The sequence below is a fragment of the Balaenoptera borealis genome, assembly GCF_965194805.1.
Source record: "Balaenoptera borealis genome assembly, chromosome: 1".
NCBI lineage: Eukaryota > Metazoa > Chordata > Mammalia > Artiodactyla > Balaenopteridae > Balaenoptera > Balaenoptera borealis.
In genome coordinates this window covers 41,733,757-41,760,838 of record NC_138860.1, presented here as the reverse complement: position 1 = coordinate 41,760,838, position 27,082 = coordinate 41,733,757, and the positions used below count along the sequence as shown (strand labels likewise).

General features: G+C 37.7%; 1 protein-coding gene across 6 annotated transcripts; it reads left to right on the top strand.

Moving 5' to 3' along the window:
- Positions 1–7,286: 7,286 nt before the first annotated feature.
- Positions 7,287–26,820, top strand: ANGEL2 (angel homolog 2). Of its 6 annotated transcripts, none has more exons than XM_082400233.1 (9): positions 7,287–10,690; positions 12,860–13,185; positions 18,042–18,298; positions 19,544–19,613; positions 20,825–21,246; positions 22,135–22,261; positions 22,678–22,735; positions 24,817–24,980; positions 25,378–26,295. In XM_082400233.1, exons 1-9 carry the CDS (start codon positions 10,632–10,634, stop codon positions 25,419–25,421), a joined length of 1,527 nt encoding a protein of 508 aa, XP_082256359.1. In that variant the 5' UTR covers positions 7,287–10,631; the 3' UTR covers positions 25,422–26,295. The 6 variants fall into 6 exon arrangements, with proteins under 6 accessions (XP_082256359.1, XP_082256356.1, XP_082256361.1 ...); XM_082400230.1 differs by lacking the exon at positions 25,378–26,295 and adding an exon at positions 26,376–26,820 and having other exon boundaries at positions 10,436–10,690; XM_082400232.1 differs by lacking the exons at positions 7,287–10,690; positions 25,378–26,295 and adding exons at positions 10,779–10,856; positions 26,376–26,820.
- The last annotated feature ends 262 nt before the right edge of the window (positions 26,821–27,082 follow it).

Sequence of the window (27,082 nt, the reverse complement as noted above, 5' to 3'; positions counted from 1 at the left end):
TCTCCTATAAATGGTGCTGGGAAAACTGGACAGCTACACGTAAAGGAATGAAATTAGAACACTACCTAACACCATACACAAAAATAAACTCAAAATGGACTAAAGACTTAAATGTAAGACCAGACACTATAAAACTCTTAGAGGAAAGCATAGGAGAAACACTCTTTGACATAAACCACAGCAAGATCTTTTTTGACCCACCTCCTAGAGTAACAGAAATAAAAACAAAAATAAATGGGACCTAATGAAATTTAAAAGATTTTGCACAGCAAAGGAAACCATAAACAAGACAAAAAGACAACCCTCAGAATGGGAGAAAATATTTGCAAATGAAACAACAGACAAAGGATTAATCTCCAAAATATACAAACAGCTCATGGAGCTCAATATAAAAAAAAAAAAAAACAATCCAGTTAAAAAATGGGCAGAAGACCTAAATAAACATTTCACCAAGGAAGACATACAGATGGCCAAGAGGTACATGGAAAGATGCTCAACATCACTAATTATTAGAGAAATGCAAATCAAAACTACAATGAGGTATCACCTCACACCAGTCAGAATGGCCATTATCAAAAAATCTAGAAGCAATAAATGCTGGAAAGGGTGTAGTGAAAAGGGAACCCTCCTGCACTGTTGGTGGGAATGTAAATGGATAAAACCACTATGGAAAACAGTATGGAGGTTCCTTAAAAAACTAAAAATAGAACTACCATATGACCCAGCAATCCCACTACTGGGCTTATACCCTGAGAAAACCATAATTCAAAAAGAGCCATGTACCACAATGTTCACTGCAGCACTATTTATAATAGCCAGGACATGGAACCAACCTAAATGGCCATCGACAGATGAATGGATAAAGAAGATGTGGCACATATATACAATGGAATATTACTCAGCCATAAAAAGAAACGAAACTGAGTTATTTGTAGTGAGGTGGATGGACCTAAAGTCTGTCATACAGAGTGAAGTAAGTCAGAAAGAGAAAAACAAATACCATATGCTAACGCATATATATGGAATCTAAAAAAAAAAAAAATGGTACTGATGAACCTAGTTGCAGGGCAGGAATAAAGACGTAGACAGAGAGAATGGACTTGAGGACACGGCGGGGGAGGGGGAAGCTGGGGAGAAGTGAGAGTAGCATCGACATATATACTCTACCGAATGTAAAAAGGATAGCTAGTGGGAAGCAGCAGCATAGCACAGGGAGATCACCCCAGTGCTTTGCGATGACATAGAGGGGTGGGATAGGGAGGATTGGAGGGAGGCTCAAGAGGGAGGGGATATGGGGACATGTGTATGCATGTGGCTGATTCAGTTTTTTGTACAGCAGAAACTAACACTAACACTAAAAGAAACTTGACATTTTGTCAAAGCTTTGCTACCTTGTAGACTTTTCTTCAGTTTCTATTAGATTTTTCAAAATATTGTAATAATTCAAAGATTCTCTTAAATATTTTTGACCTCTAGGATCCCAAACCTCCCAAGTTTAGATAACTATTTATGAACTAAAGATTAATTAAAGAGAATAATGTGAAACAACTTACACCTTGACGTTAGCCTTCATTAAAGGCACATACTGCTTTCAGCTAAATATCTAGTTTGGGCATGGCAGAGTCAAAATACTTGGCAAAATACCATAAAATATCCATGTATTTACTCATTATTTAGACAAACAAAAGACACGGTTTCTGTCCTCAAATGGGTATCAGACAACCACAAAGAGCATTTTTGCTTTTTCTTACATGTAGCTTCCTCATGCTGTCTTCTGCTGTTCCATTTCTCAGCCTCTTCCTTCTTCTCTGTGTCCAAGGAACCCCTGCTGAGATCCGTCCTTGCTCTTTCATAGCTTCCCAGAAAGATAGCTGTAGGAGCCCAAAAGCAGACCAAGCCAGGCAGCAATGTCATCTGTCAGAGCTGAGTTCAGTTCCATAACATTCACAAGTATCTGCACTACAGGGACTCACACACCTGCAAAGGCCTCATTCTGGGACTGAGGGATCAGAATGGGAAAGGGTTTGGGGGTCGAGGGAAAAGATGAGCTAACATGAGTTTTACATCCTGACTACCAAATTTCTATCATTGTACCTCTGTTTTGAAAGCCTGAACATCAAGAGTTCTTTATTTAATCCTCCCATTTACAGGTTAGGAAAGAAATGAGAAGTTCTAGCAAGGACTGAATGCTGTAAAGTTTTCATCAAGGACCACTGCAGAACATATCATTATGGAGAATTCCATCAGCTTTCCAGTCCAACTTACTGGATATTGTGAGACCATTTGTGAAATCTGGCCTGCTCCAAATTAAATCTTTAATAAGCCACCACTCTGGCAGGTCACATATAACTTAGGCTGGAAAAAATTAGAAACAGCATGAAAAAAAAGAAAGGTAAGATTTCATAACCATAAAGAGTTAGGAAGCCACTGTACCAGACTACAAGGTTCTGCAGGGGAGAGAATTATGTCACCATGACAACACGAGATATTTTTATTAAGAGAGTTGGTAGGCTATACTGAAACATGTTCCAGAATTTGGAGGTTGAGAGTGAAGTATAAGAACATGTGTGGGAGTTGAAAGACAAATTTCAACTTTATTTGGATTTTCATCTTTATTTTTTAGCTTTTCCTTGCAATCCACATATTGCCAAATCTTGTTTTTTAAGCACAAAAGGGCAAAAATAATTTTTGTACCCCATATTAATATATGTTATGTACATGTATATATGACTATGTAACTTCACGAATTGGGAGGGGTACTTTTAACAAAGCATACAAGGTTTCTTGAAGAATTGGACACATTTATATCATCAATAGTTCAAAATAGGTTATTATACAAAATTTTTTATAATTAATTTATTTTTATTATTTATTTATTTATTTTTGGCTGTGTTGGGTCTTCATTGCTGTGCGCAGGCTTTCTCTAGTTGTGGAGAGTAGGGGCTACCCTTCGTTGTGGTGCGAGGGCTTCTCGCTGCAGTGGCTTCTCTTGTTGCAGAGCTCGGGTTTGAGGTGCGCGGGCTTCAGTAGTTGTGGCATGCGGGCACAGTAGTTGTGGCACATGGGCTCAGTAGTTGTGGCTCGCAGGCTCTAGAGACCTGGCTCAGTAGTTGTGGTGCAAGGGCTTGGTTGCTCCATGGCATGTGGGATCTTCCCGGACCAGGGCTCGAACCCGTGTCCCCTGCATTGGCAGGTGGATTCTTAACCACTGCGCCACGAGGGAAGTCCCAAAATAGGTTATTATACATTAGTATACCCATCCTTGTCTTAAAAAACCTGAGAGTATCAGGTGGATACCTTATGTATTGAATTTATACTATATTACTTTTCATTTGATTTTATAACATTTTAATCTTCTGTGTTTAATTTCCTCTGTACTGTTTCCCAAACTGCCTGCATAAAGCTCTGTTACATGTGTATTATCTACTCAGTATATGTAGTTTATTTAACCAAGTTTATGTTCCAGTTTGTTTTGCATACAAAGTTGATGCAAAATAAACATTTCTGCCTGTGTCTTACGACACATACTTCACAGCTATCATTTTATTTAATCCTCACAATATTTCATAAGTATTATTATCCCCTTTTAGAGATGAGCTAACTGTAATCAAAGAAGTGATATATTTGCCCCACGCCACATCTGGAAGTGTCAGGTCTGTTAAATCCCAGGTTTATTTGACACTTACAAGTCTTTCCATTTCCTGTGCTACACTGATTACCAATGTCCTCATGATTCTGGAGGCATATACTTTGAGCTTATAAAGAAATTGTTTCTGATATTACATAAAACAATATGTTTGTACTTCCAGCTAAGATATAAGTTCTTGCATTGAAATGTCCTCTGCTCCAACACATAGCAATGAGAGATAAAATATAAAAACAGAAATTAACAAACAAAACAAAGCCAAGAAACAAACAAACTACCATGCTTGGAACCAATATAAACCTCTCTGAGGCCCAGAAACACCAAAGTTGAGGCCTGCAGCGTTCTCCATCTAAGAATTTTGCTCCTGCTTGTTAACATGGACCAAAAGTCCTCCCATGAAAGACAAGAGATGGATGCAGTCTCACTGCTGAAACTAGGGGCTTCTGCACCTATGAAAAAAACATTGAAAAGCTCTGCAATGACTGCTTCCAGAGCCATGACAGTGGCTAGGAGGTAGGCAGGAGAAAGGTGACTGTTTCATATCCCGGACCTGGTCAAGTGGTCCACTAGCTCAAAGCCTGGATCTGCAGTGTTTCTTAATAGCATAGCTAGATAAGCTTAAACCACCAATATAAGACCTGATTCTGGTCTGGGATTACTTGGGGGGAAATGGAGGCAAATAAAACACAGTTTGGTAACAAAGTGTCACTCACAGAGAAACCAAAATTGAAGATATTATCAGTGACACAAAAACAAAAAGATTTTATCACCCACAGACATTTGCTAAAAAGAGAAACAATGTTTAAAAAAAGACACAACGGGCCCAAAATGGATTCGCTTGTGTTAAGCCCCACATCAGCAAATCAAGACTTAATACCTAACCTAATTACAGTTTCAGCCTCTCCCAGGAATGTAAACTTTAACCAGTCAATCTGAAATTACCTGGTCAGCACTAGCAAGGTAGTCTGCTCAATAGAACCCTTCTGTCCCCCAAAGGCAGGTGACCTTGCCTGAAACAACCCACTTTTTGCCAGAAACTTCCTTTTCTCATTCCTTTCTGCCTCCAAAAGGCTTCCATTTCGTACAGCTCCTCAGAGCTCCTTTCTGTCTGTTTGATGGAATGCTGCCTGATTCATGAATCCTCGAATAAAGCCAGTTAGATCTTCAAATTTCCTCAGTTGAACTTTGATTTTGAACAATAATAAAGAGGCAAAGAAGTTGTTATAAATATGTTGGTGTTACTATTAAAAAACTAGTGTTGAGGGAACAAAAAAAAAATCAAGAAATATGGGCAGCAATGTTTAATGAAAAAGTCTGCTAAAGTTCTTGTCTTAATCATGAAAAGGATAGCGATAACAAAATTCTTATTAGAAATTTTGTTAGGAATACAAATGAAATTAGTATTTGAGGCAATAGAAATTTTTATACATGCCAAGTGAAAGTACAACCACTTTGGAGAGCAATTTGTCAATATGTAGTGAAGATGAGGATGTATTTCCTACCATCAGCACAATTCCACCCCTAGGAACATGTAAAGAAACATCACAGATGTGAACAGGGAGACATATAAGAACATTTATTAGTAATTATAGCATTAGTAATAATAGCAAAAACAGTAAACAGCATAAATGTATATCAACAGAATAAAAGATTAATAAATTGTGACTTGTAGTTGGAATAATGTACAGTATTGCAAAATGAATGAACCAGAATTAGAGGGATAAACATGGGTAAGTCTTAAAATATAATGTTGAGTTTTAAAAGCAAGTTGCAGAAAGATACAGAGTGTGCCATTTAGATATAGTTTTAAAATATGTTACATAAAACATTATATAATGTTTGGAATACTTATTATACAGAAAAATATAACAGCATATATGGGAATGGAAATCAGGACAGTAGTTATATATGGGGAGATGAAGGACTTGTGGGTGAAGTGCCAAGAGGCTTCAACCACATTTTTAATGCTTTATTTCTTAAGCTGGGTGTTGGGATAAATGAAAAAACGAAAGAGTGAATGAACTTTAACTGCAAATGTCATTGGAGTCCACCTGGTATAGGGATATAACAATAATGCTATCTGGAAAGATTATTTAAATTGGAACTTAACAAACTACAAGTGCTACACTCTTGTTATGGCATTAACTTGAGGTATGATTAACAAATAAAAATTGTACATATTAAGGTGCGCAACATGTTTTGATATATATAAACATTTTGAAACGATTATCACAAGTTAATTAACATATCCTATCCATCTCCTCACTTAGTTACCATTCTGTGTGTGTGTAGGGTGAGAATACTTATCTTAGGAAATTTCAGGTATACATTTTTATTAACTATAGTCACTATGCTATACTTTAGGCCTCAGAATTTATTCATCTTATAACCAAAAGTTTGTACCTTTTGACCAATATGGTATAAATTTCTGATTCCTCCTGTCCTCTAGTAACTAGTGAAGGTCTTCTCCAGATGTGTAATGTTTCTCTTTCAGTCTGTTCTGGATTTTTCTTCTCTCATAATCCTGGCTCTGCCTTGTTTGCTGATCCAGTCTGGACATCCCAGACTAGACAGCTGAAATGGTCAAGCCCCTGCTCAGGGATTTGAAAACAATTTTCAGGTAATTCCAAGTCTCTTTGCTATTGTTCAAAACTCATATTTTTAAAAACATTTTTATTAGCATATAGATTTATAGATTTATAATGTTGTGTTAGTTTCTGTACAGCAAAGTGAATCAGTTATATATATATCTCCACTCTTTTTCAGATTCTTTTCCCATATAGGTCATTACAGAGTATTGAATAGAGTTCCCTGTGCTATACAGTAGGGCCTTATTAGTTATCTATTTTATATATAGTAGTGTGTATATATCAATCCCAATCTCCCAATTTATCCCCTCCCCCTGGTAACCATAAGATTGTTTTCTACAGCTGTGACTCTGTTTCTGTTTTGTAAATAAGTTCATTTGTACCATTTTTTTAGATTCCACACATAAGTGATATCATATGATATTTGTCTTTGTCTGACTTACTTCACTTAGTGTGACAATCTCTCATCCATATTGCTGCAAATGGCATTACAAAATTCATATTTTTGAGTATTATTTTATCTTCTGCCACATTTCCATAGCTCTAGTCATCTCTATGTCTAGTTGTAGAGCCCTTAATTCCTTAATGAGGTTCTCTGTACCTCTGTCACACTCTGAAAGTGCCTCCACTAGTGACTTATTCCTTGAGAGGAGAGACAGTCTTTGACTTCATGCCACTGCACCTCTCCATCCTCCTCTCTGCTCCATAATCAGCCCTGGCAGCTCTATGGAAGGGAGAGGGAGTCTTACCTACTTTAGTTTTTGGCAGCAAGAACAACTTCCATGGTTCAAGAGTAAACACAGAAATACAGAAACTCACCCGTCCAGTTATTAAACAGCTGTTCTCCTTCCCAGTGGGCAATGAATTCTTGAGAGTCCTCATATCAGAGAATGTGGACTCTGAAGCACTTCCCTTTTCTTTCAAACATCAGAGCCTCTGGGAGAGGTTTAACTCACACTTATTGCCTATTATCTACTCACACCTCCGTCCAACTGATTCAAGTTCCTAAGCTTTTAAGCAGTCCCCTTAGCAGCAGATGAATCTCTGAAACCTTGAATGCTGAGGCATTCCTGACCATTCTTCTTCACTGCCTCAGCCCCTGGCTATCTATGCAATTATGATGGAATGGTATTTTGAGATATCAATCAGTGTCTCACCCCACCCATTTCTTATTACCATTAAACTGTTTCAAAAAAGAAATCACCTGTTCACTAGAGATTGACCTTAATTATTTGAACTTGGATTCTTAAAACATTTCTGAGTTAGTTTCTGTAAGACTAATATATTTTTCTTTTAAGCATATCACATTAAAGTATTTCTATGTCTTTGTTTTCAGATAATTTTAGAAGCTAAATTTATATGTGTTTATTTACCTTTATAAACCAATCAGAACAGAGCTCCTTTAATAAACTTTATAATTTAATTTATTAGTACCATCCAGATGTAAGACATCTCATACTCACAAAATGAGAGGTAAAGTCCTTTGGAAATAACAGACACATAGACACACAGGCATATGGAGAGTTTATGGCTTTGATTTTACAATTTCAGCCATGGGTCAAGAGTAAATATAGAAACGTAAAACATAAAAATTCACTAGTCTAGATATCAAAGAGTTATTCTTCCCAGTAGACACAGAATTCTTGAACTGAAAATAGACAAATAGAAAAACAAACAAAACCAACAAACCAGATTCTCTGTTGTCTCTCACCCAACAGAAAATAGATCTCTATAAATCATTAGTCCTTTTACAGAGTCCACCAATGGTCAGACCATACAACCAAATTCCTGATCCTTGCTGCCATGAAGGGGAAATAATTTATTGGCCACATATAAGCCCCCAAAAATTAGTGGAGGAGAAAATTTACGTGAGGAAAACAAAGACCTAAAGAATTCTATTGTGCTTCAGATTCACCTCTGGGAGCAAGAAAAGAAGTACCTGGATTTAGCAATCCATGAGGTGTACTTCTCTGGTGGTGAAGTTCAACTGTTTGTCAGAAGAATACATTGGGCATCTCAGTGGGAACTGCAAAACTGTTATAGGATGATTCTCAAAAAACAAAGTAAAATCATACTGTTACCCACCAGGGTTTTGGGCCTCCCTAATCAATAGAAATTGATAAGAGGCCAGACAAGAAATTCAAGGCAAGGCTTTATTGGGGCTCCTGCTGCAGCACGAGGGAAAAACAAGCAAAACAAGCAAAAACAAGTAACAGGTTCCCTTGCTTGTTCCCTGAGTAGGGGGGCAAGCTGGTTCCTTATACAGGGTAAGGGTAGGGGTGGGTCCAGGGCTCGGGCCAGAGGGGTGGCTTAGGTGGTCTGTCCACCCCCTTAGTGGTGGACAATCATTTGTCCACCATCAATATTTGCAGTGCTTTTGCAGTCATTCATGGACATGTGCAGAGTGGCAAAAAATTTGGTTGCCTAACGTGCATGTTCCCAGGAGAGGTCTAGGGAAGCAAAGTGCTGCCTTCTTGTTTCAGCTCTCACATCATAAACAAGTGTCCTCTTCACGGTCTATTTAGTGCCACACTTTTCACATTTTTGTGCCTTTTTTCTTAGAGATTTTCTTGTTTAAAATGGCCCCCAGGTAATTCCCTGGTGGTACAGTAGTTAGGACTCCACATTTTCACTGCCAGGGCCTGGGTTCAATCCCTGGTTCAGGAACTAAGATCCCACAGCTGTGGGGTGCAGCCAAGAAAATGAAATGAAATGAAATAAAATAAAAGAAATAAAATATTTTTTAAATGGCCCCCAAAGTTAGTGCTGAAATGCTGTCTATTGTTCCTAGAGTCCTTGATGTGCCTTATGGAGAAAATACATGCGTTATATATGCTTCACTCAGGTATGAATTAGTGCTATTGGTCATGAATTCAATGTTACTGAATCAAAAATATATAGTAAATAAAGTGTCTTTAAACAAACACATATAAAACAAGGTTATGTATTGATTCAGTGACTAAAATGTTACCAGTGGCTTGGGGGAACCTAACTGTATTTACCTTAGGAGCAATGGTTCAGTAGTTATTAATTCAGTGTTGGCAGTAACTTTGAGACAGGCTGGGACCTGGGACACTTTGCTGCCGTGCTTGCACCTGGACAAACATCTCCTTGAGCAACAAAATACAAAGAAACTCTAAAGGACTAATAATAACTGCGTGCGTGCTTGAGCAGTTGGGGCAAATTATGGACATGATACAAAAAGACCGAAAAAACCCAACCACCACTTCTGAAGAACGGGGAGCAAAAAAGGTGTACTGCACATGCATGCTGCACTCAACACCACCAAAGGGGTGGGTAAACAACCTAAGCCCCTCCAGCCCGACCACTGCACAGATTCCCACCCTCACCCCACAAAAGGAACCAGGTCACCACCGACCTTGGGGAGCAAACAAGGGAAACTGTTACTTGTTTTCGCTCCCCCTTACTGCAGCAGGGGCCCCAATAAAGCCTTGCCTGAATTCCTTATCTGGCCTCTTATCAATTTCTATTGATTGGGGGAAGGCCAAGAAACCCTGGCTGGTATCAACCTTATAGAACATAACTACCACAAATAACGGAAATCAACTATATGTATACGGAGGGAAAAAGTGTTTTTCAAATGCATCTGATTTTCTTATTAACACAAGTGAGGGGAAAAAAAAGCCTTCCCAAGAAACCGCTCCACTACCCTCCCAAACAGCCTATAAAAGCGGTCATCAGGCTTTCCACTATTCCTTTCCCCCCTCCACTTTGTTCTTCCTCAGTTCTCTCTCTCTCTCTCTCTGTGTCTCTTGAAGGGGCTCTCCACTTAAGTAATGTTTTCCAATAATCTAGAGTCCTAAACTAAATTTGATAGCGATGGACACAGACGACACACGTACGTTCAAAAGTGAGCTCTGCGGCCGTGTTCCCACAAAATTAATTGAAAAAAACCCGTGGTACCACAATTCTATCAGAACTCAGAGAACGGCATTTCCCCACTTTGGGCATCCACCTTTGGAAATTCCCAAGGACATTATATAAATACACTAATTTTTTTTTTTCTTTTTAACAGTAACTGCAGTGAACCCTCCCACAAGCCTTAATAAAGCTGCTCAGCTCTTAGTTTATTTCCTCTGTTTCTTTAAGACGTAAGTCGGGTGTTTTGCCCTGTTCAGAAATGGCTGCCCCTGCTTCACACGCTCTGCGCATGCTTCTTGAACAGAATTTGGCGTAGAGGCAACTCAGTAACTTACGCGGCGCAAGATGGGGACTTGGCGGCGGGCAAGACTGAACCTCCCAGCATGCTTTGCAGCCCGGCCGAGAGGCCCGACGTCTAGTGATGGGGAACCTTTGGTGCTCTACGCCGCCAAATCGGCTGTAGCGGTTGAGGTTGAGCCCGGGGCCTGGGAATTGGACGCTCGCAGAGGGGGAAAATGGAAGCGTGGCGCTGTGTGAGGAGGGGCTACGGCCGCTGTGCGGTGGGGAGAGGCAGGTCAGTAGGGCTGGGTGGCGGGAGGGAGGAGGGAGGGGCGGGCGGCCTGGGGGCGGGCGGCCAGGGTTAACCGGGGCGGGGCGGGGTGGGGAGTGGGGGTTGGACGAGGAAGAGGGCCCGGGCCGCGGTACCGTCAGGACGGACCTCTGGAGACCCTGAGGGATAGGTAAACCCGGCGCGCAGCCGGAGGGCGCTCGGCCCACGGGGTCCGGGGTCCGGGGCCCGGGCGCGGAGCGCGTCGGCCATGGGCCGGGTTCGTGCTTTCCGGACCAGGTTGGCCTCAGAGTCCCGGCCCTTTTCCCCCAACCCAAACCTCCGAGCCAGCCTGAGCCTCCGGGTCCCCAGCCTCCTTCCCAAACCCTGCAGCCCCTTCCGGGAGCTGCCGGTCTGCAGGGAGGGGCTGGTTTGTTGCTGTGTTGGTGCCTCTCGAACTTTAGTCACTGAGATCCCAACCTTTACGATTATTACCAAATTCTCGTTCCACATCTGTATTACTTACTGGCTATTTTTCTTGAAATTGACTCACTTTTTAAAAAAGCACTCCAATAGGTGCTGCACACGTTACCGTCTCCCTAAGCAGTATCCGTGAGATCTTGGGTTTGGTATACTGATTTTTTTTCCTAATACATTTTGAAATGGATACTTAGATATAAAAAAATTTTAAGTTTAAATGTGTACCACGCGAAACCGATTGGTGTACCACACGTGGGAAACACAGCACTCTGTTAGTTTTTACATAAGTTGTGGGGATCTGGTTTTAACTCCTGTAGTCTTGGGACTTGACAGTTCAGTTCAACAGTGTTTCCTGAGTACCAGCTGTGTGTCAGGCACTGTGCTAGGCACTTGGGAAGAGACCCAGATTAAAATGAATAAGAAAGCTCTGGCCGTGAAGGAGCTCATCATTCTAAGAGGAAAAAAAAGTCTGTATAAGTAACTACAGATACAGAGAATGTTTTGTAATACAAGTATTATATTTCAGTACGGTAGCTTATTGGGATAGAAAATGTACGGGCAAGCCCCAAATCTCTATGGCTTTCAGAGTTGTCACAAAGCAGGATACACTACCCTTGTCATGCCTTTAAAGATTTACAGTTACATTGAGTTTAGAGAACAGTTTGAAAATGTGTAAACTGCTCGATAAATTTATGTAACAGTTAAAAATTTAAATGCTGTTAAAATGAAACAAACGTAACATATAAAAGTCAAATAACAGTTAAATACAATTTAAGCAAAATTCTTTTGGTGATAAAAGTGGACATTATTGACACTATCTTGGAAATGTACCTTTAATGAATTCTGGAGGAAAGGATAGAAGTTTTTCTCAGAATCCTAGCATTTTGCCAGAATAGTGTAGTAGAAAGAAGGTGGTGCTTGAGTTGCGTTGTTTCTTAAGAGAGCCTGAGAGCGATATATCTATTCAAAATAATAATAACACTACTTTGGAGACATTTTTCACGCTATAACCTATCATATAATTGGTATCAGATAATTGATGCTGTTGGGTTTGGAGTGTTGGTGAATTTCTAGTAAGTAATTCTCTTTCATTTCCCTCAAGGAGAAGCGTGCTTTAAATTAAAAGAAAAAAAAAGGGAGTAGCATGGGACAATAAATTATCTATCTACTGATTAGCAAGAGAGGTACTTTTAGTGATAGGCTTTTGTTTTGTTAGCTATAAAGATGTTTGGAAAATATAACCTTGGTATAAAAAACATGTTCAGAAACATGTTTTTACTCCAAACCCAGGTTGGAGAGATTCACTTTAATTGTAGTCACCTTATGTGTTCTATATTTGATTTAAGTATTATGTTTGCTGTGGATTTTATTTGTCCTTAAGAGTTTTATTAGATGCTAGAAAGCTACTCTGAATACAGTTTGGTGATTGATTCAACACAGTTGAATTGTGTGGACTTTTAGAAGTGTATCTGGTGTTTTGGGAGGTTGGTGGATTCTATGTTAAGTGTTTAGAATACCATTCATAGTTGTTTAGGGAGAGTATTGAGATATTGCCACTAGTAGTTAAGTAATGGCTGCTTTTCCCCCCATCCTTCACAGATTTAGAAGTCAGATTTCAAATATTAGACATTGCCTTCCCTTGAGGAAACATTTAGATTTTGTGTTCTACAGCTGAACAAAAAGTGGTGCCTCAAGGAGTGTATTTATTTCTTTTAGATACCCCATGTTACCCTATCACCAGAAGAGTCTGGGCAGAGACTGGACTGCACCGTGGGAGAATCTGCAAAGGTGTTGCTGGAACAGACATATTTCTAGTTGTATGAGGTGGCCTGGACATTATTCTCGTGCTCCTTACCCATACTTCAGTAGTAGGCATTTTTCACTAAATTGGAGACCACCTTGTTTGTTTGAGTCTAGAACTCAGTTTCAGTACTGGAACTGGAGACCTGACAACCTGAGCCAGACATCTTTGATTCATCTCTCTAGTTACATCATGAACTCTGAGGGAGATGAGCCTTCATCAAAACGAAGAAAACACCAAGGTAAAGGTGACATTTATCCTGGTGCAGAAATAGACATAAGCCATAGAGTAATTGAAACTTTCATATTTAATCCTTAGAAAACCTGCAGGTTTTAGAGGTGTTGGTGTTTATTTTTAGCCAGTAGTTTTCTGTTACGAAAAAGGAAATTCTTTTTTAAAATTAAGACTTTTAAAAAGAAATCTTCAATTAATTGTGTATTTCTGGCAGTAAAAATAGAAGTGACTCTACATATAGACTAAAGTTGGAAAACAATGGAGGACTAGATTAAAACATTAAGTTTAATTTAAGAATAATTTTCAAATTCAGTGTTTTTGAAACAAAGGTCCTTAGACTTCTTAGAAATTGGTGGATGTATGCTTGGGAGTCCACAGAGCTATTAAAAAAAATCATGTTTTCATTTTAATGTTAGCTTTATTATATAAGACAAAAGAATTTCCTTAAATAGAAACAATCATAAATGAAAGCTATTTTCTTACAGAATCAGATTTTAGCTTATTAAATTTATATTTCTCATACTGGGGTCTGTAGACATCTCGAGAGTCTGTGGGAAGTTTTATCTTTTAACCACATCTTATTCAACTTTGAGACAATTTTTTCTAGATATCTTGATTATTTCTATTTTTCTCATATTATTTTTACTCTAAACAATTCACTAGGCTCTCTGTGCTGCCAGCCCAGCCCTACCTCCAAAGTATACATGAGTTGTCTAAATAAATTTGGAATTGTCTTTCTTACTGAGCTGTGGTTTTCAGTGCAGATCATTCCTCTGAAGAAATGAAAATAGGCTGTGTGAGTGTTAATGTGTAGGAAGCTGACCTAAGTTTGTCAAAGGATGGCATTCACAGTGTCTCACCTGGAAGTCAGAGCTAGATTAGTTAGTGCTCTTTCAAGTTGAACTTCTACTACACATTTAAGTAGAAATTCTAAGCACTCAAAAGTGAAAATCTATTTGTATAGCAAAGACTGCCTATAATTGCACATGTGTTTATAAACAAAGCTTTGTTTGAATGATTAAAAAGTGTATTTAGAGACATTAAAATTAGGTTCCTAAGGACAACGCATACTTTATAAATCTAGGGCTGTATGATGACGAGATAGCTTCTCGTTCACACATTCATTGTTCATCACGACGGCACACTCCTCTTCTGTTTAGCCTTTTGTGATAAAGCAGGTGTGCTCTCAGATGGAGCGGTGGTGTAGTGACACAAGCATGGGCTTAGGAACCGCTCCCTGCTCTCATTCTGCTGCACCACTAATTGTGTGGGTTTGGACAGGTCACTGAACCTCTCTGCTCCTTGGTTTCCTAGTGTAAAATAATGCCTACTTTGAAAGCCTGTGGAGGCATGAAGTGAGATATGTCAAAGTGCCTAACACACTGTTGGCTTCATAGTAGGTACTCAGAAAATCCTGGTTGTTGTTGTTTTCCCTTTAATGGATGGGGAATTACATTGACAGACTGATAAACTTTGCAACCTGACTCTTTATATGTCCATTCTTCCTAGGTATTGTGACTAAGGAAAATGCTCTTCGTTAAGCCATATTTGTGACTTCTGATATTTCACTAATACTACTTTTCAATCAAGAGAACAGCATTGCTAACTTGCCTATCACTTTAAAGTGGTATTTGAAGGATTTGTGTGACACAATTATGACCTTTTAATTAGGCGCCCTAAAAACCCGATCAGGCCTATTGCTTACTTTCTTTGATTCATCTGTCTTCTCTGCTGTGATCACCTTGTTGCTCCTGACATGGAAGGTATATAAGCTTTTGTAGTGTGAATTTATGTTGTGAAGTATGTGAAGGCCAAAGACTATCCACTCTCTCAGTAGTTTTCAAATTGTCTTCCAGGGAGCCCAAGCATTCAAACACATTTCTGTATGTTTATTAAAAGCAAATGTGGTCAGGATAAAATGTGTTTACCCCATCATCCCAGCACCTGTCCCAACGTACCAGGGACTGATGGTCATGACATGAAAAGTAATGCCAAAGGGTTATACAAGCTGTAGAAGTCTGAAAGCCACTGTATTAATTTGATAATCTGATGGTCTCAGTTGTTTAACAAATGGAATTGCAAAAAGGCTTGGTTACAAACTCTTAATTGCCAGGACTATACAAATCTTAATGCTTTTATATGCCTTTATATATACATATTCTACAAGAAAGTATGAATGATTTTTTTAGACTTTCATCTTTCATATTTTAATGCAGTGGTGCCATCAGGGTAGTGCTGTAAGTTTGTGATGGTAGCTTACATTTTGTTTGTATGACTAGAGCCCTTTCCATCTCGTATACATATAAAGACTTAATGATTTGTGGCTAAAACCATAGACAGACCCAAGTTTATAAATGAATTGTGTTCTAGATAATCAGTTCTTAAGAATCAGTTCTGTTTTCCTCATACAAGCTATGTTATAAATCTCAGAGCAGTTGTGTGGAGTCAGTATAATTTGCTTTAGTTCTGGCCTTTAGGTGTAGGATTCTCCATTTTCAGTGAAGGATAAGGAAGGGGATAGTTTCCTTCTCTTTCCTGGGCATAGGACAAGCTCTAGGCTAAATTATGTAATAGTTGAACGTTTTTGTTTAGTTTGGTTTTCTTTCCTTCCACCATTTTTTCTTAACCTTTCTCCTCAGGCTCCTAGTACCTTCATGGTATCATAATTCCAACTCCCCTGTTCCACCCAGACCTCACTATTCATAAAAATTACCTTCCTCTTCTGTCCTCTCGTCAAAATTCCTATTCCCTCAGTGCAGCAGATATCAGCATTTAGATTTTGAGGGAAGAAACCTGATTAAAGTCAGTTTACCAGAGTGTATTTTAAAATTTTTACTTCATTGGCATTTTTATAGAGTGTACTGACACTTTTTTTCTTCCAGTTTTATTGAGATATAATTGACATACCAGCCCTGTATAAGCTTAAGGTGTACAGCATAATGATTTGACTTACATACATCATGAAATGATTATCACAATAAGTTTTGTGAACATCTGTCATTCCACAGAGACACAAAAGTAAAGAAATATTCTTCCCTGTGATGAGGACGCTTAGGATTTACTCTCTTAACAGTTTTCCTATAGAACACACTGCAGTGCTCATACATTGATTATGTTGTACATCACATCCCTAGTATTTATTCATCTTATAACTGGAGGCTTGTACCTTTTGACTGCCCTCAACCAGTTCCCCCTCCCCACTAGAGTGTGTTGATATTCTGACTGTAAATATACCGTCATTGTAGAAGATTTGGAAAAATCTACCACAGTCCTTCCTCTCAGAGACAATTACTCTTAAAAACAGGGGTATGTTTCCCTTTAGTCTTTTTTCCCCCATATATAAAATATTTTTCTTCAATTTAATTTTTAATTGGTGAAATTTTAGGGATTGTCATCCAGTGAAGTGAAAACCTTCTTGCAGGAAAAGGGAGATATTCTAGGGCTCAGATTTTTTTCATATCATCTAATCATGCTCAAAAGTCCATCTTCAAATCTTTTTGTTTCCCAAGTTCATCCCATTTCTTGTTTTCCCCTTCTTTTGAGCTTATAGATTCTCTAAAATGTTCCACATTTTTTTTTTTTCATGGCTTCCATGGCAGTAAGAGTATCCTCTTTAATGGTGGGGTGAGGAAGACAAGATCAAAGGGGGTGTGTGTGTGTCTCTGTATATATACATATATATAAACATATATACTTAGTGGTGTGTGTCTGTATCTATAGAGATACACATATATATATATATTTATTTTTAGTCCTCATTTCTTTTTTTTTTTTTTTTTAAATTTTATTTATTTATTTATTTATGGCTGCGTTTGGTCTTCGTTTCTGTGCGAGGGCTTTCTCCAGTTGCGGCGAGCGGGGGCCACTCTTCATCGCTGTGCGCGGGCCTCTCACTGTCGCGGCCTCTCTCGTTGCGGAGCACAGGCTCCAGACGCGCAGGCTCAGTAGTTGTGGCTCACGGGACTAGTCGCTCCGTGGCATGTGGGATCTTCCCAGAACAGGGCTCGAACCCGTGTCCCCTGCGTCGGCAGGCAGATTCTAAACCACTGCGCCACCAGGGAAGCCCAGTCCTCATTTCTAAGTCAAAGACTGCCTATAATTGCAAAATCTCATGCTATTTGATCCTCTTCTCGTCACTTTATCAGGGTACTTGGTGTCTTTGCAGAATATAAACTATCACACATTCCTGGTTGCTGCATGCTAAGTTTGTCAGTCAGGCATTATCATTTACTAGCATTCTGTAGCTGTGTTACATTTAACTTTTGCTTTGGTGTGCATTAAAAATATTTCTTTTGCTTATTTTGTTTGCATTCTTCCAGTAAATACTGCTTCCATTTATTGTCATTATATACCCTTCATTCATGTCTAAACCAGATTTCTCAGATGAATTGTTTCTGGAACTTAGTTAAGCATTTGATGATCTTGTCATCCTAATAGGTGATAAAATACAATGTGAAATCACCTTATTGAAAGGCCAGCTGTGACATACAAATATATTATCATGGTTATGAAGTTGCTGAGCATGTCTGTGGCAGAGCCACTTCGTAACCATGGGGAAGTGGGAAACCGTGACCCCAATATAGTCAGTTTTATTAACACACACTCTCAGCCTCCAAAATGACTTGCTAGACCCTTTTAAACTGTTTTGTACCTCTTGGTCAGTCAGTGTATCATTTTACTGCCTTTGTAATCAACTTGATGACAACTTCTAGTTATTAAGTACTACATTGCCATTGCCTAGGGGAAATCATGCTATTCATTGCCTATAGGAATGTTTAAAAGGCAAGAAAATACTTATATACAGGAAAAATATGATCCCATTTTTTATTAATTCTTTGTATTTTATCTAATATATTTTAACAGGCACAATAAAACGGCATTGGGAAGACGTATGTAACCATAACAAAGAAGAAACGAAGATCCTAGGAGACAAAAATGATGACCCCATATGTGAAGACAGTGAGAACAAGTTTGACTTTTCAGTGATGTCCTATAATATACTTTCTCAAGATTTATTGGAAGACAATTCACACCTTTATAAACACTGCCGGCGGCCAGTATTACACTGGAGTTTTAGGTTTCCCAATATTCTGAAAGAAATTAAACACTTTGATGCAGACGTAAGTACAAAATATCATCAAAATTCTTCACATAAGGAAGAGTTGGATTCATTTCTGAACTAAATGGTTTTATCCCTTTTGTTTGTAGGGTAAGAAGGGAAGACATTAAATATAGTGATGAGGGAATACCCTGGCGGTCCAGTGGTTAGGACTCTGCACTTTCACTGCCGAGCGCCTGGTCGGGGAACTAAGATCCCACAAGCCACAGCGTGGCCCAAAAATAAATAAATAAATAATAAATAAATATAGTGATGGAACAGTTTTTAACAAGGTATCATAACTTTGGAGGAATAACTTGCTAATGGTTGTTGATATAAATAATTATATAATGTTTCAAATAAGATCCAAAAAGTTTTAAGTGTCGATCAGTTTTGAGACAGGGACTGGCACCATATTAAGTATTCAGTAAATATTTCCTTTGATTCAAAATTTAAATAATTCATGCAAAAATTTATTTAGATGATAGCGTTCAAAAAATTATCTCTTAAGAAAGTCCTAGGGGCTTCCCTGGTGGCGAATCTGCCTGCCAATGGATTAAGAATCTGCCTGCCAATGCAGGAGACACGGGTTCGAGCCCTGGTCCGGGAAGATCCCACATGCTGCGGAGCAACTTAAGTCCGTGGCCACAACTACTGAGCCTGCGCTCTAGAGCCCGTGCGCCACAACTGCTGAGCCTGCGCTCTAGAGCCCGCGAGCCACAACTACTGAGACCACATGCCACAACTACTGAGCCCATGTGCCACAACTACAGAAGCCTGCACACCTAGAGCCCATGCTCCACAACAAAAGAAGCCACAGCAATAAGCCCGTGCACCACAACGAAGAGTAGCCCCTACTTGCCACAATTAGAGAGAAGCCTGCATGCAGCAATGAAGACCCAGTGCAGCCAAAAATAAATAAAATGAAATAAATTAAAAAAAAAAAAGGACTAGAAGGATTTAGTACTAATGAACATGTAAATTCAGGAAAAATATTCCAACATATAAATTATAAATATTTCCTTTGGTAAATACCAGTTTTCGATAATAAGAGGGCTTCATGTGATTAAAGGTCAGGGTTTTGGGGACTGATCAAATTTGGAGACATTAATTTGTTAGATCTATACATTACAAGAAAAACAACTTTTTTATTTCAGCTTTCATCAGGTTTTTAGAATTTTAGAAACCTATTTTTAAAGACAAAAGCACCAGAAAATTCATATTTGCATTTTTTTGTTTTAATTCAAGCCATTTTTTTTCTTTTAAGGTACTTTGTTTGCAAGAAGTGCAAGAAGATCATTATGGAACAGAGATAAGGCCAAGTTTGGAATCATTGGGTACAGTGTAACTTTTACTTTAGCCAGATTTACTTAATGGGTTGTTAAAGTATAACTTGCTAATAACAAAGATGTGTGGTGTATTTGGACCAAAAATCTTAATTTTGAAAAAACTAAATATGCATTTCAAAAGGTCAGGAAAAGATTGAGGTATATCAAATGGGACCTTTTGTGTTAATACATAATTTTAATTTGGATGGAAAGGTATGCAAGAATCTCTTAATAGCTTCGTTTCCAGGAGTTGCTTTGCCTACTCCCAGAGCCCTAAGATTCTGAGTTCCGTGAGATCAGGGACCGTCGTGTCTAGTTCATCATCATATAATACCAGTGTCCACCGTGTGTAATGGATAGAAGCTGAAAATCTGTTTAGTGAGTGAATACCTCTAGAAACAGGTTGTCTGTTTGAGAAATGCTGCCTACTTTGCATTCATTCAAGCAGCAAATATTGATATTTTTTGAGTGCCTACTATACACCATGCACTGTTCTAGGCAGTGGGGATACAGCGGTGAGCAAAACAGGCAACAGTCTCTGCCCTTGGGGAGCATACATTCTAGTGTATATCTAGAATATCTCAAGAATAAACTGAACAAACAAGTAAATAGTGCCTTAGGTAATGGTAGTTTTCTGGAGAAAAGCAAATGGGTCAGGTTTCAGTTTTAAACAAAATGATCAGAGAAGGTAACGTTTGAGTAAAGATGAAGGAGATGAAGGAACAAGCCATGGCTAGAGCTTTCCAGGTAGTGGAGATAGCAAAGGAAAGGCTCTGAGGTTGGAGTGCCTTAAGGCAAGTAAAGCTGCTGTGTGTGGAGTGGAGCAAGCGGGGAAGAATTAGAGGCAAAAAGGTGAGAGATATGGGGTTGGGGGGTGAGGGGGCAGATTACTATAAGGCCTCACTGTCTTTGTCATGACTCTGACTTTTGTTAGGATGGAAATGAGAATGTGATAATGTACACGTATGTAACCCTGAAGTCTGCCAGTAAAAAAATCTATTTGACCCAGTCTCAGACTTTTTTGATTCTAACACTTATTAACATCCTACATTACTAATGTTTTGCAGAATACACTTTGGTAAACATTGTTCAAAAAATTAGGAGAACTGTGTTTTGCCATATATATAATTTTTTGTGTGTGTGGCAAAACACAGTTCTTCTAATACTTATATATATAAAAAACCAGCCATCTTCGTTTAAAAGTTTTTTCTTTCCTCTAGGTTATCACTGTGAATACAAGATGCGGACAGGAAGGAAACCTGATGGCTGTGCCATTTGCTTCAAACATTCCAAATTTTCCCTCTTATCAGTGAACCCAGTGGAATTCTACCGCCGTGATGTTCCTCTACTGGACAGAGACAATGTTGGATTAGTGTTACTCTTGCAGCCCAAAATCCCAAGTGCTGCCTCCCCTGCGATCTGTGTGGCTAACACACATCTGTTGTATAACCCAAGGCGAGGTGATATTAAACTGACCCAGTTGGCAATGCTTCTGGCAGAGATTTCCAGTGTTGCCCATCAGAAAGATGGCAGCTTCTGCCCCATTGTTATGTGTGGTGACTTTAATTCTGTTCCTGGTTCTCCACTCTATAGTTTTATAAAGGAAGGGAAATTGAATTATGAAGGACTTGCCATAGGAAAGGTACGTGCTCGCTTCCTCATTATTAGGAGGTGGACTTAGTCTCTCTCTTCATTGTAAAGGGAGGATAGTCATCACAGGGCTGTTTGAAAACCTTGATGAGTCAGTACCCTCACTTTACCAACCTGTGATGATGATCTACAGCTACAGATAAGTAGTTACTTGATTTAATTTCACCTTTTCCATCTATTTGTGGCAACATTCTGCTTGGAGGAATTGACAGGCAGTAAAAAATTCAGAATGGAGGAGGAGAAGAAAAATAAAAGCATTGACAGACGAGTACTGCATAAATAAGGAACTACTTACAAGGTGGCAGAATAGAATTTTGAATGCTGGATGTGGGCAATATAGTTGGCAAAACAGTAATTTAGTATTTATTTATTATATAAGTTTCCCTTTACACAATGATAAATATTTTAATTCTTTAGCTGAGTGTAATTTAGCCCATGTTTTTATTTTCATTGTACTTTCTTTTGCTTACTTTAGATCATTTCATCTTTGGTATATTTAACCAAAATAAACTCTCCACCACTGAGTTTTGAATGATAGTTTAAAATTTTGTAAGAGTTGATCGATCTCAGTATTTTATGTAACAGGAAATATATTGCAGGTAGTAAAAAAGGAGGAGCAGTATTAGTCCAAAACTATAGATCGTTTAGATTTCCAAATTAGACAAAAACATACATAGGAAAAGATTGCCATTTACATGTAAATAATAAGTGCTTTCTGAACTGTATTTGAACAAGATTTTATAAGCACAAATAATCAATGTAATGAATAAAGGGTAATATTTACCATTCTTGGATTCCCTTTTATCTAAGAAATAAACTTTTCAGTACGCAAACTATTTAAAATCTATTCACCTAAGATACCTGTTGAAATTTTGTTTAGGTATCTGGCCAGGAACAATCTTCACGGGGACAAAGAATTTTATCTATTCCAATTTGGCCCCCAAACCTAGGTATCTCACAGAACTGTGTGTATGAGGTACAGCAGGTACCAAAAGTAGAAAAGACAGGTAAGTGTTTGCAATACATTTTGGCAGTCTTCTTGATAATAGTGTTCCATTTGAAGACATAGAACTAAATTTTTAAAGGGATAACATCTCAGGGATGAATATTCATATATAAAAGCATATAGTTGTTTGCTTATTCTTTTTTTTTTAAGAGCTCTAAATTTACCTTTTTAAAATTCAGTTTCCAAAATTATCTTTGCATGAATTACTTGCATGTTGCTTTGGAAATGTTTGTGTTTTATTTTTGCTAATTCTAGAAATCATCAAAACATAGATACCAGAATGAACCATTTAACTAGGCATCTATCTAAATTAGATATGTCTTAAATATTGTTCCTAGAGTAAAAGGACTATACTAAGGCAAGCTAGAACAAAACAATACATTGATAGTATTAATATATTTCTCTTTGTTCTTACAGACAGTGATCTGACACAAACACAGCTGGACAAAACAGAGGTCCTCGTAACAGCTGAAAAGTGAGTTTTGGAAAGCAACAATAGACATTTGCTGACTTTAGTTGAGTAAAGAAATCATGTCTCAAAAATCACTTGGATGAAAAATGAAGTTGATGATATTTTATGCTGGTGAAGAATGCTGGCTCTTAAGTCAAATAGACCTGAGTTCCAACCTTGACTTTGCTCCTTTTTAGCTGTGTGATTTTTGAGCAAGAAATTTAACATCTCTAAGGTTCAGTTTCTTTATCTATAATTTGGGTTGTTGTGAAGATTAGATGAGACAAAGCATGTAAAACTCAGTGTTTGACATATAGTAAGTGCTTAAGCAGTGCTGTTTATAGAAGCAGCTTGTCCATGGACCTGAACAGGCTAGTAAATTTATTATCTTTGAAATTTATTGCTATTACATATTTAAACAAAGGTCAAGATCACAGAAAAATATCTTTCAGATTTCAAGAGGACCTTTAGCCCCCTTTGACTTACTGGATCTTGAAACAAATCTATAGGAGAATTGATCCAAAAAAAGAATATGTCTGTAGAAAAGACAATTATTTATACGTAACTCTTAAACTACAGGAAAAGGTCATCAAAGGTAGCTGAGTGAAGATGCCTGGATTTCTTTTTATTAAAGAATCATGAATGTTTAGGGCTGTGGTTGAGAAACAGATGTATATTAATACAACAGGATGGAGACTTAAATCTTGTCTCTTGGGAGATTCTTGAAATGTCTTGATTGTTTCATATTGTGGCTCTTTTATAGCTTTGACTTTCGTTTAACATTTAAATTTCGGGACCACCTCTCATTCTTTTTATCTGCTTTCTCCTCAGTCTTATTTTATTTTGTATATCTTGTTTTGGGAAAATATCTCATATATAAGAATTAGTAAGAAAGCAATTTTTTTGAATTTTTGAAACAGAATATATAAAAATCTGTGATTAAAACTTTCAAAGTAAAAACTTCCCTGAGTAAGATTAATAAAAAGGCTACTCTTACTAACAAATACTTAGTTTTGAGTAATTCTAAAATCTTTTTATAACAAAATGGGGTATAAGAAAAGATATTTTTAAGTATCTATATAAATACAGTGTGTTTATACGCATAGCTTATATCTGTAAACTGAAATGTTGGTAGTAAGATAACAATTTGCAGGAGACCTATTTTACATTTAAAAATATTGTAAAATATTGTAAAGTCTTTAGACATAAAAAGTTGCTAAAACTTGGAAGTAGAGCATCTTGAAGCAATTACCTTTGCTTATTGACATATGAGCTCTTTAAAAGCAGAGCAACATCTTTATTTGTGTATTCTCAGCACATAAGATGAGATAGTGCCTGGGACTTAGTACATGCTTGGTTTTTTAAAACTTTGTTTTCTTTTGTGACATAAAAGATCCTTAAAATTCATGATGTGTTAATAGGAAATGATTTTTAAACATTTTACCCATAACATTATGTGTATTTGTAGTGTGGGGTAAATGTAAACCATTATAGAAGCTGTTTTAAGATACAGAATGAGGGAATTCCCTGGCGGTCCAGTGGTTAGGACTCCACGCTCTCAGAGGGCCCAGGTTCAATCCCTGGTCAGGGAACTAAGATCCCACAAGCTGTGCAGTGCAGCCAAAAAAAAAAAAAAAAACAGATGCAGTACAAAATTATCTCATATACCATACCAAGAACAGTCATGGTAAAATATAACCCCTCTGACATCAGAAGTCTGTTAGTTCTAAATAGCATTCCTAAAGGCCACTTTAATTTTCCTTCTTAAAAACAACAAAAAACTTATAAATTGTTTAAGAATATGTGTTCATTCGCAAGTGAAGGCTCTCAAATATGTTATAATTAATTTTAAAAGTCACATTAGTCGGTTAAGTATTGAGCTCCCCACTCCCACCCCACCCCATGTATCACAGCTCTGTTAATGGGTTTTGGATATCACTGCATGAATAAAGGAATGCAAAATTGTGATATGGTCTATTTAAATAAAGATTGTCCTAATGTCTGGTTTTGTCTGGAAATTAAGTGAAAAAGTGGTTTAAATAGGAGGAATTATAAAAATCATGAAGAACTTGATGGATGCGAAATACTTTTTCTTTTCAATTTAGATTATCTTCAAAGTTACAGCACCATTTCAGCTTGTCATCTGTTTATTCACATTATTTTCCTGACACTGGAGTTCCAGAAGTGACCACCTGTCATTCCCGAAGTGCCATAACTGTGGATTATATTTTCTATTCTGCTGAAAAGGAAGGCGTTGCTGGGCGGCCAGGTAAAGAATGCACGTAATCTTAAATTCTGCTTGAGAACACAGTAACTAAAACTTCAGGGCTGAAGTTGAGAAAGCTAGCTAAACATCTAGATGTTTAGATTTAGAAATTAGAAATATTTTTAAATTGGTAATATATTTGGCAGATTGGTGATATATTTGAGTAAATCAGTTTATCACCTGCAAAAGTTGGAGGCAGTGGAACACCTCAAAGCAAATTACTACCCAAGAATTACATCCTCAGCTCTACCCTCCCGTCCCAGTCAGCTTCTGAGGTAGAGCACAGATCTTTCATAGTGCCCTTTGGTTTTACTCTCCATACATTTATGTTCTTCTTGTGACAGCAACATCATACAGTTTTGTACTTAAATTTTACTGAAGTATGCTGCCTTCATTGTAGGGCCTTGCTTGTACTGCCAACAATTGACAGTTGTGTCCTGTTGAGCCTGGAATATTGGTTCTTCCTGGAAAGAGAAGTCTATAATACATGTGTTTTCAAAAAGCAAAGGTGATAACACACTCTTCTTGTATGAGTCAATGAAAACAGGATTTTAAATGCTAATCAAGGGACTTAACATGGAGAAGAAAGTGCCATTTAAAGTAACTGGAAGTCAAAAATATATTCAGAAAACTGAAAATCCTAAATGTGGGCAGCTATTTTGTTTTTCCTGATTTTCCCCTTTTTTCTTTTCCTTTTTCTTTTTTCAGTGCTACTTTTCTTTTCCCATCTCTTTGTTTGTTTTCTCCTTCACAAGGATAACCTTACTAGTAACATTCAGGAGGTGGTTTACTCCTCTCTGCTAGATCAACTCCACAAAATAAGCTTGCTCTGAATTTGTAATAAGGTTCTGGTAGTTGTCATACTGAAGAACACTCACTAGGTGGCGGAAGTGTGCCATGAACCAGCATCGCTAATGTTAACATTAAGAGCACATCCTCTTTTACTCTACTTCCATGGGTACTGAGTCTCTGGGACCAAACTATACTAATTTATTCTGCAGTCACCTCATAAACGTCCTACTCAGATGTGGCTTGGTCTGTCTGATTTTATACAACTACAGAAAGGTTGATGGGTGAATTTCTTAGGTAGTTGTCAATCTCAAATTATTCTTAACATCTTATGTGTTGCATTGATATTTTCTTCTAAAGATTATTTGCAGAAGTTGAAATAGAAAAAAAAATCTGAAATAGAAAAAAACAAGGATCTGAAACTTCTGTTAGAGAATTATAATTAGGTTATATCGCAATAAAAATTTAACCATATTCTAAAAACTGTTTCATATTAGACTTCCAGAAGGGTGTCAAGCTATATATCGTTGTTTTAAAGGAAAAAAAATATTTGTATGATTTACAGTAACCTGTTGTTTCACTAAATATGTATATGTTTCTTTAATGTAGGAGCCGAAGTTGCTTTGGTTGGTGGCTTGAAACTTCTAGCTAGACTGTCACTTCTTACAGAACAAGACTTATGGACTGTTAATGGACTTCCAAACGAAAATAACTCTTCGGATCATCTGCCTTTATTGGCTAAATTCAGACTTGAGCTCTGACTCTTCTTTGATTACATATATACTGTGCTTTCCCATTTATGTTCTTTTTCAAAGAATGTAAAGTTGTACTTAAGAGTTTGCATGTTACTTATTTTTACGCTATGGAATTTCTGAAGAGGTTATGTTAAATGCTTGAAACAGGTAGCAGAAGAAACAAGTTTACAACAATTTTTTTTGATAATGAAAAAATATTTTCCTGACAAGTGAGATCTAAACGCTCTTTATTGTAAAAGAGTTGTAAATATTTATTCTAAATTCCAGTAAAATTGACGGTGATTTTTAAATATAGTGCAGTTTCTTTAGTCCTCTTAGTAAAGAATTTCATGTTTTTGGCAAGCTTTACAGTGGATCCAAAATATCTTTGAGTTCTTACAAACCACAACTCATTTCCCTTGCAGAGGCCCGATTTCATCATGAGGATCATGTTTGTTGAGTCCTAAGTAGTTCATCTCAGAAATCATCGGGTTCACAAGTGTCCAACCAACCCTTGTAGTTTGTTTTTGAGGGGGCTCAGTAATGCTTTTTAAAATTGTACAAATTGCTTAATTCATCTTA